General features: G+C 39.2%; 1 protein-coding gene across 1 annotated transcript in view; it reads right to left on the reverse strand.

The window, feature by feature from the left end:
* Positions 1 to 32: 32 nt before the first annotated feature.
* The window catches only part of prex1 (phosphatidylinositol-3,4,5-trisphosphate-dependent Rac exchange factor 1), a 64,004-nt gene continuing 43,624 nt past the window's right edge, over positions 33 to 20,412 (reverse strand). Inside the window, 24 exon segments of the mRNA XM_056773231.1 lie at positions 33 to 2,941; positions 3,025 to 3,092; positions 3,292 to 3,394; positions 3,659 to 3,759; positions 3,761 to 3,835; positions 3,965 to 4,025; positions 4,180 to 4,294; positions 4,747 to 4,890; positions 6,126 to 6,228; positions 6,656 to 6,873; positions 7,533 to 7,574; positions 8,324 to 8,452; positions 8,787 to 8,877; positions 9,297 to 9,379; positions 9,468 to 9,556; positions 11,725 to 11,931; positions 13,860 to 14,115; positions 15,270 to 15,480; positions 16,118 to 16,279; positions 16,597 to 16,778; positions 16,944 to 17,055; positions 17,138 to 17,277; positions 17,998 to 18,083; positions 18,344 to 18,492. Of these exon segments, the coding sequence (XP_056629209.1) occupies positions 2,899 to 2,941; positions 3,025 to 3,092; positions 3,292 to 3,394; positions 3,659 to 3,759; positions 3,761 to 3,835; positions 3,965 to 4,025; positions 4,180 to 4,294; positions 4,747 to 4,890; positions 6,126 to 6,228; positions 6,656 to 6,873; positions 7,533 to 7,574; positions 8,324 to 8,452; positions 8,787 to 8,877; positions 9,297 to 9,379; positions 9,468 to 9,556; positions 11,725 to 11,931; positions 13,860 to 14,115; positions 15,270 to 15,480; positions 16,118 to 16,279; positions 16,597 to 16,778; positions 16,944 to 17,055; positions 17,138 to 17,277; positions 17,998 to 18,083; positions 18,344 to 18,492 (2,970 nt within the window). The 3' untranslated portion in view covers positions 33 to 2,898.

Raw genomic sequence — 20,412 nt, forward strand, 5'->3', positions numbered from 1 at the left:
GCTTTCCATCTCCATCAATGACAAGTCAGAAATAATTTATAAACATATTTTATTTTGTTTGTTTGATATTAGCAATGCATTCCGTACAGCAGAGAAATATTTAACAGAGCTTTAAAGATTACTCCAGTCAAACTGAAATGAGCTATTAAATCACCAAACTGTTATTAGGGCTGCATTCTTACATTTTCACAGAAGGGAAAGCACATCGAGTCTTGGGCATTATTTGACTATTTTACACCTGTTAGGAGACAAAGGCTCCAGGCCCCTGGATTTATTTTCTTTACTATGTGTGGAAAATATTACATAACCTCAGAAAGAGAAACAACACAATTATTTTAATTCTACATTGTGTTAAAACAACTGTATGCTGACATAACCAGCAAGCGTTTAAGACCCAAATGAACAAATTGCAATGTACAGTAGGAAGGACATGAGACTCAAACATTGTAAAATATGATGAGTTAAGCTATGAAAAGTAACGGTTTTGTGTACTCCAAAACTCCACCAGTGAGTTTTGTTTAAGGTGTTCACACTGTATAATAAAAATAGTCAGAGTGATTAAAACATGATTTTAAATTGTTAAAAAAGTAAACCGAAACGGAGGTAAACACTAAAAAAACTTTAAGCCCCACAATAGAAAGGCTTGATTTATAAGCACCATTACATAGATTTTCTGCTCTTTGAACTAAAAGTACACTTTAAGTTGAGGCAGAAAATTGGCAAATATGAACTTAATACCACTAGGTCAAGAAAAAAATATAGCATGCCATGTTTCAGTTCACTTATTTGCAATGGTGGTTCCAGGCCACCGTAACTGGTGGGGCCAGGCAGGGACCACATGAGGTTTTAGGGGGAACACTAAGATTTTTTGTCATGATTATTTTTCTGTCATTTTTCATTTGAAAAGAACTTCAGCTCAAAATTGCTTTGTTTTGTGAAATATCATTCCAGATTTATGGGGTGTTCAGTGTCAGCACACTTGGCCACCCCAGTGCCCCCCTAAATCTGAAATGATATTCCCCCTAGAACCGCCCCTGCATATTAGTGATGTTACTTCTGATGACAGCTTTTCAAAGGGGAAGCTAACTGCGCAATAATGGACCAAGATAAAGCAGAAACCTGAGATTTTAACATACAGTGATAGGAACATACTAATGCTCTGTCTTTGGGTTTCACTAGATTTCACTAGGTTTCATATGGGCACTATAAAGTGTGTTTAACAAAGCAACAATCAAGACTTTCAAAACATACAAATAAACACGCTAAGATTTTGTTCATTAAACACAACAGTAATGCTTGCTAACTTGTTCGATATTTGAAGACCAAATAAAAACTCTTAAGACCGTAAATCTTCAAATTGGATAGTTTAGGTTGAACGCAGATTTAACATCAATCCAAGTATTACTTTTCTAAACTATCTTGTCATTATAAGATGTGAAACAGTCTTAAGTCGCAGCCTCTAACTGTCATGCTAATATGCGTGAGATGGGCTAAGCTAAAATACAAGTAAACTTTTGCCATATACAGTGACGAGATTATTATATTTACTCACCTCCATTTAACAATATAGATGCGTAAATACAGCAAGTCAACCGTTAAGATCAATAAAGATCACATATATAACAATATATTAAAAATGTAGACTTAAACAAATTTTGCGCAGTACAAAAGCCCATCGCAAATACTGTACTAACTAACGTTAGCTAAACTAGATACTGTTAAATTCCCAGGCCTTCTCGGTTACTGACCGCAGTTAGAAATTTAAATATTGAACACATTATGTAAGCACAAAAAAGTTTCCTATATCCAAATATACACCAAGTATACAAAATGAAAGTTGTACATATTACATTGTTTGTTTTAACATTATTAATACTCTTTAAATTATAGCACTGCGGTTGCCAAAAGCGTCTGCGTATCCCTCTGATACATATATATATATATATTTACCTAAATAAAAAATAAAAGTCTACTGTATCTATTTTCAATGTTCCCTTTTGCTTGTGCTTTATTCTCATCGTGTGCAGTATGTTTAACAAACACTGATGATGAAGAACACAAGCGTTTTATTGTCCTACTCAAAACACCAGCACACCGTAACAAAGCATCGGTAAAAAGTGCTCTACACCAGGGACACCCAACTTCTTTTAGCTTATCAACCGTAGTTGATCGATAAACCTTTTCTGCCTTCAATATCAACACTTTGATTACAGTGAAACTTTTTGTACGCCTCCCATCGTGTTCCCTGCTATCCTTCAATAAATGAGAAGTTGAACTATAATAAAATCGTGTCATTTAACAGAATAATAAAACACAGGACGGATAAGAATGAAGATTTAGAACAGCCTCAGGCTGGTCCATGTAGCTGGAATGACTTCAGTAATGTCATAATACCTGATAAGTGAGAGAAAGTGAGAGAACGCCACCTCCTGTCACATAGTGCTCACACACACTCATGCTAAGCTACAGTAATTGCACATAATCACCACCTTTCTGAGCGGAACCCCACCATCCACAAACCAAACCGTACCCACCTACATGCCGACTAAGATTGCAGTCAAAGGCAGAGTAAGAAACAAAACAGCCTTTAACTGGAGGACCGAGCGATTCGCATCTGTTCTCTGACGTGCAGTCCAGAATGCGCTTGATGGAACTCCAACAATGTAGAAATGTGGGCAGACACAGCTAGCAGATATTAGCAAAGTTAGCATTAGCGATTTTCTCATCTGCCGGAGCAGCAGATAAAGATGGCCGGGCTTTTGTGGTTTCCCTGACCCGAGCCAGACCTCTCTGGATGAGGCTGCTCAGGAGCGAGATGGTTTAATAATGAATAAGAGCTCTTTAAGCCAGTCTTGATATCTCTCGGCAACCAGGAGGTCTGAGGGACACGTCTCTAATTCAAAGATCTCCATCAGAAGGTGGTAAACACAACCTGAAGAGCCTGTGAAGATGTTAAAAAAAGATTTAACACAAATGTTCAATGCGGTCCTAAAGAACATAACTCCGCAGAAGTGAAATTGATACCTGGGAGCAAAAGGGGGCATCTGGTCCATTACTCTGAGATTTTTGGCAGAGATCTCCACTCTGGTGCCCTGTGAAGAAAAGTTTGTTTATCAGGAATAATAGCACAGATGACTGGTTCTGAATATGTTCTACTGGTTTGTTGTTATTTGTGTCTTATACTGTTTTATACACAAATATTTGAAATATAAATTGTTAACCCTACTCTTTCCATGAACAAGGCACATTATTGGTTGATGACATTATAGCCGATAGCTTTGTGTCATGTACCTGTTTTCGCATGATGTCCATGGTTTGCATGAGACAGCGGGGCATGAGGCCGTGGTTTCTGGTTAGAGTAACAGCCTGCTCCAGTGATACAGTCAGAGTGCACCTGTAAGGTACAGAAACATGGGTCTTCAACAGTGGGTCTGCAACCCTCAGGGGGTTTATTTATAATACATATATAATTTAACATATTCTTCGTAGGTACTGAAAGTGACAAAGTATTTGCATCAAAAGATAGTAAAAATGAATTCAAATACAGCTGAAACTTGAGCACTGGGGTTCGTTCCTCAAGTTTATATTTATCTGCGGTATCAAGATCGACTAAAAGATCGAAGGCAACCTTCATTTTGTTTCTCCACTGATACTGTACCTCTGCATCCCAGTGGCACACATGGTGATTTGACACGCCCCCAGACGGCTGCAGAGCTCAGAGGAGACCTGCAGAACGCTGATGCCTGACGGTTGACCCTGCAGCACTGGCTTTGACGTTCATGTATGTCTGCATGAGCCGACAGAGGTCATCCAAGGTGTTAAGCGGCCGGAGAAGCTGGGGAAAGATTCAAGACCGTAATATTTTTATTTCTGCATTTTGAATGAGTTCTTGTTAACTTGTATAGAAATGGATAGAAACACAACAGAGACACACAAGCTATAGAGGGTTATAATATATACCAACCTGGTCAATTTTCATGGCTGTGGAATTTGAGTCTGAATTAGACTTCTCCAGATAAAAAGCCCTTAAAATAACATTAAAACCCATTAGAAATGATAAAAGATAAGTTTTCATGTTAGAATATCCAGAAAACACAGAATAAAATGTGCACATTTAATGCATATTAAACAGTTTTAGGGTCACTTCATATGCTCAAATGAAATATAGCAGGGCTTTACCTGAGTTTGCGGTAATAACCTTTGACCTTTTCCAGTGACAGAGCATTTGTGCGCTGTTGAAACTCTTCCATGGCGACGAAATCCTGAGACAGCACACCCTCTGGTTTCTCCAGCCCTAATAAACAAATAATTCAGAATTTAACAATTTGTAGTGTTTCCACGTTACCACTAGATGGCGCTAAAATACTTGTTTCCTTCATTTCCGCTCCCTCGTGTCACTCCAAACTTGTACTGTATGAACACATTATTATCATTTTGAAGAATGTTTGTGACCAAACAGCATTGGACCCCAATGACTTCCATTGTATGAAACAAATCTTACGTTCCATAGAAGTAAGAGTCATACAGATTTTGAATGCTTGTGAATGGGTTACCACACTGCTCGGTTTCTGAACATTTTCAAAATATCTTTCTTTGTGTTTTGCAAAAGAAATTCGTACAGGGTTGAAATGACAATAGGGTGAGTAGATGATAACAGAATTGTCATTTTTGGGTGAACTTTACCTTTAAAACTATGTTTATGATGCTAAAAGGAAAATATCCAGTGTAAAATATCCATGTCCGTACCTCTCGTGAAAAAAACAGCCTGAAGTTTCAGAGAGCCTCCGTTCTGCAGTCGAGTTGGCAGCTCGCTGAACTGACACCTGTCCAGGAACATGGTCACCCTGATGGCCTGCCGATTACCTTCCACCTGATAATGCACTGATGTGTCTGTGAAAGAGAAGATCCAATTTGAGACATTAAAGGTGTAGTTTGTAAAAAAACGCCGTTAGAGGGCGCACAATCAAAACAACAACAATGCCGCAGCTTGATGGCGCTGTGAAGGGGCGTGGAATGATGGGATCTGTTGTCTTGAACTCCACCGCTGATGGCCATCAATCAGACGTGAACAATAAATCATGTTAGTAGATGAGGTCAAGTCTTATAATTGTTGGAAATGATCGAGTGACTGCTCGGAACAAGTTAGGGGCTTGCTAGACGATAGACACTACTTCCTCATCTGTCCTCAACACTGTTGTCATGCGGTTTCTACGTCAGTAAAAGCGGTAACAACGGGGAATGCAGATTTGACGCCATTATCAGGCGACTTCACAGCCCCGTATCACTCTTTAGAATGGCGATTTTCTCACGATTTACAAGTAGTTGGAAACATTTGAGATATTATAAGTACTCATCTGAACAAAATATCTAACACTAGCTTAGAGGTTTTTGGATACTTTACAGCAAATTTCTTACAAACTGCACCTTTAAGCATTCGCTTTTTGACTTCAGAGTGATTTTAATATTTTTCCCTTATGTTGTTTGTTTAAAAGTCTGTGCACCTGCATGTTATTATCAGTGTTCGCCCACATTGAGATGTAGTGAACTCAACGGGATGAGTTAAAAACAAAACCTTGCAGATGTGTGAATCAGGGAAAGCAGCCGAGCTGTTTACATTTGTACTATTCAGAGATTGACTCAGTTGACCTTGCAACAAAAACACCTCTGAAGCAGAAACAAACAGAAAAAAGCTGGAAATCCTTCCTCTGAATAACTCGAACCCAAGCAGAAGAGCCCAGATAAGTGCTAACTGTGCTGACATTCCCAAAGAGGACATCTGGAGGGTGTGTGTGTTTGCGCCGAGAGGGGAAGTGTGTGTGGGGAGGGGGGATGCTATAAACGGATGACAGTTTTGGCTTGTCATTTTTAGTGAAATCATACCGCTTTTTCATAAAAGGGAGTGGATGTAATTCTATTTATGGAAAGGAAAGGATTTTTTGGTTGCTGGAGGGCAGTCATGGCTTACAGACTCCAATCTTGCACACTAAATACATTTATAAAATGTATATTTTGTGGAAAACAGAAATCACATCCTTCATTTTAACAGCTTTACAAATATACAGTTGATCTAATTTCTATAGGCACTAAGATTGACAGTCCATGTGTTAATGTATGTGCTATCATACTTGGGACGAGACACTCGTTCTCCAGTGGGCGGAATAAGACGGTGACTTTCTCCAGATCCTGCAGAGTTGCTTTTGTGTCTTCCAGCATGATTCTCTCTTTTTTCTGTAAATAGAAACCGTTTTTGAGTTATTCGTGCATAAACAGGATACTATAGTACAGTATTTGACTTTAACGCTGCATTATAACGTCTCATAAAGAACTGAAACTTTGATGCGATTAGCTCCCAGTTGCAGAGAAACCCTTGAGGTTAAATGGAATTCAGTGAGGTCTAGCATGTGATAGTTTGGGTTTAGTCTTTACGTCATCAGGCTGAGATAAAATTCCAAGAATGCTGACCAACAGTTTGGGTTAGGTTATGATAACGTTACACTATAGCCCCTTTATTGGCTTTCTTGTGTATCATTTTTATCAGTTCATTGTTACCTTTAAACTAACAGTGATTATGGTATAGCATGAGACTAGCAACACCAAGGCCGAGGGGTTTGAATCCCAGGGAATGCACAGGACACTAAATGTCTGACAGTCTTACCATGTGTGGAGACAGCGTGGACTGGAAGTTAAAGAGCACCCCAATTGTGGAGATCTGTTCTAGCCACTTTCGGCTGACCTCTTTACTGTCCTCCTCGTATTCTCCGTTATTGTTGAAACGCAGGTTCAACGCGTTGACAAGTTGCTCAGCCAACGCACACATCGCCCCCACCAGGGCTTGACAGAATATAACATCTCGCCGCAACTGGAGTTCTGTGTCTGACAGAAAGGGAAAAGAAAATTATTATTAAGATGTGTGCGTTTCCATGTATTTTTTTTTAATTCAGCAAACTTCTAATAAGCTTTAATTTACTGTTCTACATTCATACAAGTCCCATCAGTTACAGAGGAATTGCAAATATTTTAAACCCAATGTAAGTCACGCTCAGATTGTGTAATAAATTAAGCAGATGGTGGGCTTCAATGTAGCTCTGGGTGGGAACGGGTGTCTGTGTAAAGCGGGGCTCTAGATCGGATTCCAAAGCAAACGCTCAACAGCTTCCATATGTCTCCCACCACAGACCCCCCGGGACAAACCCACTCTCTCCATTCTCACTTAATCTCCGTCTACTGCTCCTTCAGAATCTCGCAAACAGCCACGCCCTACCCCAACTTGGCATAACACACGCGAGCATACTGTACACACACTCCCAGCTACAAAATTCCAATAAAACACTCCTTTGTTAAGAACATAAACAGAAGAGAGTCCAGAACAGTAGTTGGGTTTGGGTCGAGGGTCCTTTTTGAAAATCTTATACAGATGATGATATAGGAACAAGAATTTGCGCATTTTCTGGATGGATAAATGTTATAAAAAAATAGAGCCAGAAGGATCAAGTTCAACACAAGAGTAATATTAACATCCAGGTGTTACTAACCTGTGCATTTAAGCAACGCCAACAAGAGCTGACTCCTTCCATCTAAAACACAGTCACAGTTATAAATACAACACAGAGCAAAGCAAATTACGTTCAAATACTTAACATGTAGGAAAATATATCTGTCTTGCATTTTCAAATCCTTTTACCGTGTCAAAATATTAAACAAACAAAACTTTCTATTAACTTAAAGACCAACTGGGTTAGGAGCCAAAAAGAAATGTTGTCTGAAAAGGGGAAGCAAGTTATTCGACTTAAATGACAGAATAATTAGACATAAAATTAATGATCTTTCAAATAATAGTCAAAACTGCTACTTTTCAGGAAATAATAAATAATATAATAATTAATAATACATAATCTAACAGTATGCTGTCAAAGTTGAGAAGCTGGTTTTATTACTTTACATTTAAAGTGATAATTCACCCAAAAATGAAAATCCCGTCATCATTTACTGTCATTTTAACCTGTATTACTTTCTGCCGCAGAACACAAAAGAAGATATTTGAATACCGTTGTTAACTTGCCACCATTCACTTGCATTGGTTTTGTGTCCAAACAATAGAAGTGAATGCGGTCCAGTGCTGTTCGGTTACCAACTTTCTTCAAAATGTCTTCTTTTGTGTTCTCCAGAAGAAATAAAGTCATACAGATTTGAAAGAAATTGAAATTTTCATTTTTGGGTGAACTATCACTTTAACAAAACCAACAACACAGACTGGTTTAAAAAAGTGTATAGTGTTAATTTAGACTTTACGCTGTCTGCAAACATTGTTCAGGATTGAAAATACCTTCTACAAAGCGATGAAGACTGTTCACTAGAGATTTGATGGAACTGGGCAGGTTCCAAGGGTCCTCCTGGATGTTCTTGTGCAGGACGCACCTCCAGCGTGCAGTCCAGTCATCTGTGTTCCGAAACTCTGTTGAGATAAAAAGATAAGTGTGAGAGTCTCAAATGTGTGCAGTCTGCAAAGTGTTAAAACACTTGAAAAGGTCAGAATTTGTCACACGGTGAATACAAACTTGCAGGGTCTAATTACAGTACGCACACCCGTAAATACATAAAGCACAAGGGAAATACTAGTTCGGTACCCTCGCGTGTCGAGGTGTGAAACACGCAAACTGAATCACACACACACCCTTGTGCACTTTAACGGACAACCTGAACACTCCAGACACACATCCCTCAAGAGTTTCTAAACATAGCCCGCATTCAAATACAGCACATGCGTGCACACCCCGACCGGGCGTTACCTGGCTGATTGTGGTCGGTGTGAAAATGCTTGGTTTCCTCGCAGGCTTTGCTCATGACAGAGCCCTTCAGAAGACTGTTGATGGAGTCGACCTGAGAATGAAACAAGCACAGTTACACCTCACATCCTGTGCTAACAGAAGATATGAAGTACAAGCTCGCTCTAATCCAGGCCTGCTGGTTTGAGTCTGTCCACATGCAACCTGTCTACACTGAATTCAAGAGCCATTATTGATATCTGGGCTTGGGGAGAAATGGATAGGGGGTTGAAATCTGTTGGCCTTTGAAAGGCGATAGATTCAAAGAGTGCAAGAGGCAAAAGTTTAAAGGTCAAAGCGGTGGTCAAAGAAGCTGGAAGATAAGGGATAATGTGATAAACTTTACTGTGGGAGACGAAGAAAAGATAGGACATATCGATGAAGAGCAGAAATAGAAGCGGAAACAAACGGGTTACGAAGCGATTATTCAATTTGAATTAAACTGAGTATTTATGAGGGAAATAATCAATGTACTTGATTGAAAAGGTGTTCCAAACATCCGTGCAGTTTATCTTGCTTGTCTAGAGGAAACTGCATATCGCATGGCAGCTCGTCTCCTGAAAAACCACATAGAGGATTATAGTGTTTTCCTAAAAACAATCATCGCTGTCAAAACTATAATGACATGTGACAGAAGACAGTTACCTGAGCCCATCTCATCGCTGCCCAGGTAAGAACTGTTGCTCCGGACGCTTGTGTACGACAAGACTGAGTCCCGGTTGCTGTTACATTCACTGAAAAATACAAACAATCACATCATTAGAAATGTCGTTACTTTGAGTAATATCCCCATTTCAAGATTGGATTTTTTTGATTGAAAGGGTAACACTTTATGTTTTTTTTGTTCGTAAACATTAGTAAATGCTTTAGCTAACATGAACAATGAGGAAAATAGTATTTTTTGTTTGTTTATCTTTGTTCATGTCATAATTGTAAAATGTTAGTTCATTGTGCATTCACTATTGTGTGTAAACAGTAACTTTTTTATTTGAAAACCTATTTGTCAATTCTGAAATTAAAATGAACTATGATTAATAAATGCTGTAAAAGTTAGTTGTTAACAAAATACAACCTGTAAAATGTTAGCATTGAAAGAGTCCAAGACATTCAATTAAAATAGTTACAATTGCGATGTTAAAACAATAGATAAATCTCAAAATTAAGGCAAAATCTTATCTGGGCATTTTAGGCTTCAGTGGAAACATTCCTATAGGTCATGTGATTAACTCCACCTGTGGTCATTTTTGTAGAACATCTGTGAGAACTTAAATGGAACTGACCTCATCGCTTTGGACCGACTGGTTAAAGGATAAAACTCTTTGAGGCTAGTGTATTCACCCATGCCAAAAAGGCTTTGCATCCAATATAGCTGAACTTGGAATATTAGGACCAAGAAAATGAACAAATGCCAAAGGACAAAGACATTTACGGTTAAACAAACATCTCCCATGATCCTGCTATTCAACCAGTATAAGTGACTATGAGCTAAAGCCATTTCAACAGCCGCAATAATTTAAACATCAACAGTGCTCCACTTTTATATTGCACCCATTGGAATCAACATTGTCATGTTTATCCTAAGACGGTGAAACCTAAAAAGAATTTTGCTCCCAAAGCTATATAGGGGAAAACAGACACTACCACCCAGTCCTGTACTAACCAAGTTCCCTTTCCACACCCCACTGAGAGAAGAAAGACCAAATTTAGTGCCACCACAAACCAAAAATGGAAGCAGATACTGTTGCGACAGGTCACAATATTCCAAGATGTAAGAAGTGTGAGAGAGAGAGAGAGAGAGAGAGAAGAGAGAAAACATTCCTTCATATTTATCCTTTTAATCTCCTCAGCATTCACATTCTAACAACAATCATCTTTTCACGATAACAAGATTCATCCCCGCAGACAAATTCAGCCCCTTGACTTCCTACAGTATTCACACATAAATAGAGGAAAAATGTTTCCATCTATAAAACACGACTGCTGCAGCTGTACATGAGCTCATCTCAACACGGAGAAACAGGGTTTTACAGTGGAACGCCACATAATGATAGGGAGAGTAAGGACGGACGTCCACCTCTCCCACCAGAAGCAGAAACCCACAGGCTGTTTGTGGTCGGTCTCATCTCTGTCAAATCTGAAATGCAAACAAAGTCCGGTCCATATAACAGTGATATAACAATGGTGACGTCTGTATTCTTTAGTGGTTAAGAGGGCGTCTCAGCAGTGTGTCGGCAGACTCTGGGTTGCTATGGCACAACAGGTTCTCTGTGAGGGATGTTTTTCATCTATGTGTCTGTTTTAGCAACATGTGTTTGACACCAGGAGCAGACACGAGTACACAAGCGCCGTCTCACTCCCTCACTGTCTGCTTCGTGTGTGTTGGAGGAGAACTGGATTATATATCATCTCCCATGCATGTCATATGAACACTCAACCATGGAAATATATGTGAGAATAGCTTTTGATCATAAATGAGGAAAAATTGTGTTTCTTGTATGATTATTTCAAATAGAACATTTCTTTCATTATATATACTGTACATATTATATAGTGAACTGTACTTTTGTTTACTTAAAGGGACAGTTCACCCAAAAAAGACAATTCTGTCTTCATTTACTCAGCCCTCAAGTTGTTTCAAAGCTGTTTTACGTTTGTTGTTTTGCTGAACTCAAATGCTAGTCACTGGTGCCCCACAACTGCTAAGTGTCACACATTCTTCAAAATGTCTTCTTTTGTATTCAACAGAACAAGGAAACTAATAGAGTTTAGTAACAATTTGAGGGCGAGTAAATCATGACAGAATTGTTATTATTGGGTGAACTGTCCCTTTAAGTAAATTTGAGACATTCTTTAATGGTGGGATTGTAATGTACACTTTTTTTATTGCTTATCTTTTGCCCACCTGTAGGAGTCTCTGTAGCTCATGGTGTCATGGCCAGAATCGTCCTGGTCGTCTTCGTTCACTTTGAAGCACACTCTCTTGTTCCCTCCGTGCTCCGTCTTGTCTTGGTCCGTCTCCTCTGGTATGGGAGGGGTCGAGGAGGAGTTCTCGAATGAGGGTGGTTCAGAACCCTGTGGCTGGGTCGGTCCGGTTATGGATGACAGGAGTCTAAGATCAAACAGACATGTTTAGAGAAGCTATAAAACAGAGGCAAACATAAACACTGTTCTGAGTTTAACATTAAATTATGAAAGTCTCCTGGAAAAACAACAAACACACTAAACCCGTACATGGTTGCTTCTTTCGTTCGAGATTAATGACACTTGTTCCTGGAAATCACCAACAGAGCGTTTGTGCAAAAACAAGGGATCATTATCAAATTTCCTTTTTTATTTTAATATCGAAAACATAAATCTCAAGACTCCGATCTTTTTGTTTGTTTTCATTTTATTTATGGACTGCTTTTATGAGACAAGACAGTGTGGGGAGAATGAAAAATGACTTTCACTGACAATTAACTTCAGCACATGCTTCTGTAGCTGCTGAATAACAAACATCGCTTCCTGTGGAGAGCTTGTGGAAATCCGCTGAAGTCGTCTGTTATGGCTTCAACTTTGTGTTTTTCGTTTCTGTCACACCCATAAATATTTATATGCGGTTATAAAAGAGTATCCTGAAGTCTAGAAGTTCAGCACCTGAAAGATGAGGGTTTTAAAACCACTCTAATGAGACCAACTGAGAATTTAAAGTGACGAACAAACAATCGTTTCAAACGAGGTTCTTTTAACGTTTCCATTATGTTTCCAGACTGTTCCTTATAACTGCTTTAACTACAAAAATGAACAGGAAACCTTATGTACGTATTAGTGGTGGGCATAGATTATTTTTTTTTAATCTAGATTAATCTAGATTAATTTTGGAATTAATCTAGATTAAAATGGCTCATTTGAATTCTGCCGAAGGCATTCAGAATATGTGTGCTACCCAAATAATGACTAAAAGTAAGTCTTTGAGAACTGGTGTCTTAAGCCAGGTGGCGCATTAGACCAGGGGCTCATCTTCTGTTTCCAAGATGCATCACAAACTGCTTGAGAAAGCTGTTCTACTATGATAATTGGTGATGAAAATAAATTATGTTCAATAACGCATTAGCTAAGGGATGCTTTGCGTTTAGGTGGTACTTGAGACTGGAAGAGCTCCTACAGTACATTTACATTTAGCCATTTAGCAGACGCTTTTATCCAAATCAATTTACAAAGAGTGAGGTAGCAACAAGCTATATGTCATACAGGAGCCATAATACATTAGGTGCCAATACAAATTTTCTGGTTTCAACTAAAGCTAGACCACTACCTGTTGAGTGAAAGTTTTTTTTTTTTAAACCAATTCCGCATTGCACAAGGTGCAAACAACCTTAGTCTTGTCGATGTTTCCATTGGGAAGCTTCTTAAAAATAAATTTTCCCTGAAGCAACCCGGCGGCTTCAAAGCTGCATCCATGTTAGCACGTCACGTTTGATGTGGTAATTTCACAGTAACGTTATGTTGTGTTCAGACCAAACGCGAATGGCGCGTCAAGCGCGAGTTATTTACGTGTTAAATCAATGCAAAGACGCAATAGACCTACTTGCGGCGCGAATCGCGCGAATGAAGCCCTGGTCATGAGATGATGAGGTGGTGCTAATGACGCGAATTGCGCGAATCACGCGAGTTGAAAAATCTCGTTCTCGGCCCAGTACAGTGCAATTAAGCTGGTATACATCCGCGCTAAAATATCAAGGTGAAAGTCATCATAGCTTTCGTAGTATAGACCCAGCTCCCAACCCAACTTTGAGAATAGATTAACGGCGACATTTTTTTTATCGCACGATAAGAGTCTCGCGTTAACGCAGCACGTTAACGCCGTTAACGGCCAACCACTAGTACGTATATAAGTTATGTATTAATTGCATTCATTTCAATGACTTCCCCGGTACCTCCATAGTTTTCTGTGACCGTGGGAACAAAATGTACGGTCGAAACAATGTGCTTTATAAATACGCTGCTAAACAACCTAACCAGCTGCTTGCAATGCAGTCTCACTACGTCATCACTTACACATCAATCTGGGCTACGTATTGCTTCATCTCTCGCACGGCGGTGTCCAGTCGATTGTATAGGAAAATATAATTGTCCTGGCTCTCGGTGTCTTCCTGTTTGAGGAGGAAACTGAGACCCCCTTCTTCCTGCCTCCTGCCGTTCTCCGCCCCACCATCTCCCTCCTCCGTTTCTTCATCTGAACTCAGACAGCTCCAAGAAGGGGCCGCCATGCTGGTCACACAGTGTACGGCGTGAGACATTGGATTCAGATTAGCTGCAGGAAGAAAAACGATTGTCAGTAATCGATAGCGTCAGTTGAGATAATTGAAAAGTCTTGAGCTGGGATAAGACATGGGGAGGCATGACTTGACTAGTAATTCATCGAGATCTAGTATATGCTATCCGTCTCAATATAGTTTAACAAGAGCATAAAGTGTGCAACAGCATAACCCCTTTCATTAAATGCTTTTTCCATATAAAACATATGCAGAATGCAAAGCATTGTGGGATTGTCTTTCCTATGAAGAATACTCGTGATAATGCCATGAATTTTGCCCAAGGGTAGACATCTCAGAAGGTGGCATAATAATGCAGACTACCCTTTGGAACAGCCTTCCTGCTGACATTAAAATGCTCTCCGGGTATGTACCTCAGCAGGTTTTGTAAAAGAGCTTAACTCGAGAAAACAGAAGAATGAAATGCCTCAAAGCCTTTAGATGCAGTGAAGCATACTCTTGAATGTGGTAAAGCCGTGGACCATGAGGCTCCGAAGAGAAGTATACAAGAGGAATGCGAAACATCTCCGACCATGAGACAACTGCAGAGCAGATGTGCAGCCAAACCCTGCACACTGAGAACGGACAAAGCAAAGTTCGGTTCCTTTCTCGATTACACGCGATGGCTAGACTGAAGCATTCTGAGCAGGTGGAGCCAAAAAACACGAGCCAGATGGAATAGCTTCACCGGACTCAGATTTGCCTTGTTGAACTTCAAGATGCATTCAAATATATTCAACGCCAGCCAATGAAAGCCAGACATGCTTTTTAAATAAAGTCTCAGGAGTCGTAAACAAAAATCAAACAGTGATGAGAAGAGATGAAGACAGTGGGCCTTTGGGACAATGACTTCACTAAAAGCTACTCATGGTCTAATGGCATCTTAATGGTGGCCTGATGGAGGTGTTTTATTAACCTGAAAGCTTTAAAAAGCTTTGGATTGCTTTGGGAATACCATGCCATGGTTTTTACAAGCCCTGTGTGGTTTCTACTGTACGGCTTAATTACTATTTTACAACTTTCAATGATCACAAGGGTGAGGTTTGGTTAGCTGAGCCCATGTGTTCAATCCATATTCAAGAAAGCAATTTAGGGACTATAACGTAGCAGTTTTACCAATTTAAAGCATCTTCTTCTCTAGAAAGTCACACACCTTGGTCTGGATCGAGGCCGAAGAAGGAGTTCTTGCGTCCGAAACGGATGCTGAAGGCTCGGCCAACTGAGGAGGTGTTCTTGGGGCAGGACACCTGCATCAGGTTCAGGTGACAGTTGGTGGGAACAAAGTCCATGTAGTTCAGAACGTGAGGCTTAGTGCTCGCCTGCTTAAACGTGGGCCAGGCCTTCATCTGCAGCTCCTCCACAAACTGATAGCGATAGAGAGAGGGTATTAAATACAAATACGCACACAAAAATATCTTAAGAGATAAATGTGACCCTGGACCCCAAAACCATTGATTTGTAAATTGAGGGGTATATTTGTAGCAATAGTCAAAATAATCCGTTTTCTTTAATGCCAAAAATCATTATGATATACAAGTGTTCCATGAAGATATTTAATAAATTTCCTATTGAAAATATATCAGACAAAAATGGCCACAAACACATCTCCAAACTTCCCTCCCTCCTGGCCGCTATTTTGGAATTACACACTCAAATTTGGTATCTATATAAAGCAAATGATTTTTATTTTTGGGTTCATCTACTCTTCACAATGTCATTACAGCCAATGGAGAGTGTTCAAACAAACATGTTTCTTAAAGAAGACTCTCCTTGCAAAGGCAAGGGCCTTCAACAGCGCCTATGATGGACAACTTTCTCAATATATTTATTTTTGCACCCTCAGATTACAGAGTATCAATAGTTGTCTCTCGGCCAAATATTGTCCTATCCTAACAAACCATACATCAATGGAAAGCTTATTTATTCAGCTTTCATATGATGCACAACTCACAATTTATATCTCTGGGGTCACAAATAGATGGAATGCGGGAGAGGTCACACCTGTTCGTAGCTGTGGATGCGTCTCTCGATGCTCTCCATTTTGGTGTCGCAGATGTTTCGAAACTCAAACTGTGGCATGGACACCACCTTGTCATTCTGAGACATAAGCAGCCGGCAGCTCCTGACAAACTGACTGTCGTCCTTCACAAAAGCCTTCAGTATCTGACAATAAACAACAAATATACATGAGATCTAAACAAAAAGCAAATTTTAAAAATCAGAAACAAGTCTGGAATAGCAAGAGGGTGAAGAATGAGGACATATCTTCATTTCTGGCTGAACTCCGTATTACACATCTCACAAACTGCCTTTGATGATAGCCGAATAAATCTTTGTGGCAGATGTTGCATGTGCTTTGAATAATTCTATTTAGCAAACTGACATCTAGAATTATCATTAAACATGTCAAAAGAATGCTATGTATAGGATCAATGGTGTTTCATGACACACAAGAGTCATCACCCTGACCCTTCACTGACCTTTGCAGCCAGGCTGAAGCAACCATTGGCCTCGACCATCTTCTCCAGCACGCAGTGTTTGATGCCTGCCGTGCTGACGTACTCGTACACGACCCCATGTTCCACGTGAACGTTGTCCACGTTGAGACTGATCAAAGGACCATCGTCAGAGATGGACAGCTGTTCCAACCTTCTAACAGAACCTTGAACATTGAGAAAATATAAAGAACAAAATTATTTTAGTGCACATTTAAAGGTTAGTTTTCAGTCTGTTGATAAAACATTATTATTTATACAACTGCTTTTCATCTTCACAATAGCCTTCTGTGCACCTGTCAGTCATGCGTGCGCACACACATGCACACTACCTGTTCCATTAGTGCAGCCATCCTCTGAATCCGAGCCGTTCTCACACGCCCTGCTCCAAGACATCTGCTCCTCCACATCCTCATACACGCGGTATGCCCACTGACCACAGCTCTGAGAAAAACAACATCGGCCGCGATCACAAAGGGTTTACCGAATGTGAGAAATGCTCACCGTGCGCATTGTCGATTCTCACCGAGTCCTGCTGCTCCAACACTGGCTGATGGCCGCTGAAATGCTCGAGAACTTCCTGATAGCTGCTCTGGTTCATGTTGTTGCCGTTGACCTTGAGCACGCACTGACCGGGCTGAAGACCTGCTGATGCTGCTTCAGATCCTGTCAACAAACACAAACACTCTAAATCGACCCAGTTTTGAACTCTGGAATAACTGTGTATCGCTTTGTTTTATCATTTAGCTAGCTATGCATGTTTTGTTTAGTTCAACAAGCTGCATAAACAAAAAAAGTTATGACAGCCCATCATTTCTGCGTATTCAAATACAGATTTCGCTAGTGTCTTAAAAAGACCACTTATCCTGGAATATAAGATCATGTGCACTGCATTCAAAGCCACTTTGTGTGTTGAAAGCTGCTGTAATGACACATCATAAATCTATGCATTTGTCCACATTCTGTGAAGATGAGGTAACGGCTTTCACTTCAAAAAGGTGATGTGGGGGATTCTAAGCTTTGCTTCAAAAGGGGAGGAGCTGCGTTACAGCTCCAGATGTTTATCACACCACCACAGCAGTCGGTGTCATGAATTTTCTTTATATAGCACATAAACATCTGCAGGGCAAGTTAGACAGAGGGACCGCAATGAGGTCTTTGAATCATAATGACATGCATGAAATTTTATGGGAGAGGGAGAGGAATGCTCAGTTTTTCTAGTCATTAAGCTGTTGGATATTAACTTCTTTACTAACAGGATTGATATATGAAACACACAGACACCTGCCAACAACATAGAGAATCAATCTAACATGAGTTGTTGTTGAAATTGTCAAAATATGAATGTGATTATTCCAAATGTGTATTGAGCCAATGGGAACTCACCTTTCTTTACCGCATGAACGTAAGGTGGACATGAACCACACAGAACGAACGGCAAAGTCCCATGAAAATCTGGTATTTTCACAATCCTAGAGACACATGTACATAAAATGCTTTATTCAGGGTCTTATTAGTTTCATATGTTAAAAGGATGTCATTGTTTGAAACATAGAAGTGTCCTTCCTAAGTAAGCATTTGTTAAATTATTAATAAGTTCTCCTTATAAAGGACTGCAGAGCATAGGTCTCCTGCATGTAACCCTAACTCCTGTAGTATCATTTTACACACTCATCTACATTTAACACATAAGTGTGCAAGTATCTGATTTCCACCTTTAACGTGGACTCACTCTTTGTTCTTGGTGGCCACCAGTATTCTGAGAGAGCGACGTATACAGAAGGACTGGTTGATCATTGTCTCCACTTCAGAAAAGGGCCTGAGAAACACCAAGTCTTCATTAATGGAGTAAATCTTCCTCCCCGGCTGCAGACCTGCCATCTGCACGAAGCAAAAACAGCAGGAAGAGAATATGATAAACATCAAGAAGAGACCAGAGACCAACAACTATAAACAAGCAGTCATTCAATTAAATAAATATTGACATTAACATTCATTTCATATTACTAATACGAACAATTTTAATATTCAAATAAGAGTCATAAAACATGAAATGGAGAGGAAAAAGAAAGAAGAAAGAGGAGAGGAGAGAAGAGCGAAAAGAAAAGAGAAGAGAAAAAGAACGACAAAACGAAAGAAAGAAAGAATGAAAGAAAGACAAAAAGAAAGACAGAAAGAAAGAAAGAAAGAAAGAAAGACAGACAAAAAGAAAGACCGAAAGAAAGAATGAAAGGAAGAAAGAAAGACAAAAACTAAAAGCGAACAAAAGATAGACAAAAAGAAAAAACGAACGAAAGAAAGAAAGACAAAAAGAAAGACAGAAAGATAGAAAGACAAAAAAACGAACAAAAGAACAAACGAAAGAAAGAAAGACAAAAAGAAAGACAGAAAGAAAGAAAGAAAGAAAGACAGACAAAAAGAAAGACCGAAAGAAAGAATGAAAGGAAGAAAGAAAGACAAAAACTTAAAGCGAACAAAAGATAGACAAAAAGAAAAAACGAACGAAAGAAAGAAAGACAAAAAGAAAGACAGAAAGATAGAAAGACAAAAAAACGAACAAAAGAACAAACGAAAGAAAGAAAGACAAAAAGAAAGACAGAAAGAAAGATTGAAAGAAAGACAAAAAGAAAAACCAAACGAAAGAACAGAAGATAGAAAGAAAGACAAAAAGAAAAAAGGAACGAAAAAAGGAACGAAAAAAGGAACGAAAAAAGGAACGAAAGAACAAAAAACTTAACAAAAGAAGAATAGAAAGAAAGACAAAAGAAAAAACGAACGAAAGAACAAAAGAAAGAAAGACAAAAAGAAAGACAGAAAGAAAGAAAGACAAAAAAACGAACGAAAGAACATACGAAAGAAAGAACGACAAAAAGAAAGACAGAAAGAAAGAATGAAAGACAGACAAAAAGAAAGACAGAAAGAATGAAAGGAAGAATGAAAGAAAGACAAAAAGAAAAAAAGTAAAGAACAAAAGAAAGAAAGACAAAAAGAAAGACAAAAAGAAAAACCAAACAAAAGAACAGAAGATAGAAAGAAAGACAAAACGAAAAAAAGGAACGAAAAAAGGAACGAAAGGACAAAAAGAAAAAAACAAAGGAAAGAAAGAAAGGGAAAAACAAAGAACAAACTAAAGAAAGAACGAACAAACTAAAGAAAAAAGAAAGAACGAAATTATGGAAAAGAAAATGGAAAAGAAAAGAAGAGAGGAAAAGAAAAATGGAATTAAAGTAAGAATGAAAGTAATGAAAGAAAGAGAGGGAGAGAGAGAGAAAGAAAGAGTGAGAAGTGTGTGAGGGCTCAGAGGAGAATATGACGGGACATGCTTAATTGCTTCTTTCAAATCTCCAGAGAGCAGAACTGTGAGGGAATGAATTAAGCAAGCGTGTCCTGGACGTGACAGATGAACGCACTGACTTCAGATCAGAGCCGCCCGTGACGCAAGTGTCAGAACACAAATAGAATGACAGCACTTCTATTGAGTCCCTGCATTATCACCATTACAATTACACTTCACATCTAACTCTTAATACACACAAAACGTCTTGTGTCACGTCTAACAGCCTCACTGGTGGTAAAATTAGAGGTGGTTTAGATCCTAACCATAATTATCTACCAATCGTCTTCCAGAAATATCCCCAATTCTAGAGAGCATGAAAACATAACCCACAGCAGGGCAAAGTTAAAGAAATCTTGCCACAAATAACACAAAATGAGAAGAGCTTTTTCCAACATGTACACTAAACACATTAGGTCACATCCAAGACCTTGGAAACATTTTTGGTTAGTTCAATGACAGAGATT

Source organism: Triplophysa dalaica, chromosome 18 (genome assembly GCF_015846415.1).
Source record: "Triplophysa dalaica isolate WHDGS20190420 chromosome 18, ASM1584641v1, whole genome shotgun sequence".
In the NCBI taxonomy this organism is placed as follows: domain Eukaryota; kingdom Metazoa; phylum Chordata; class Actinopteri; order Cypriniformes; family Nemacheilidae; genus Triplophysa; species Triplophysa dalaica.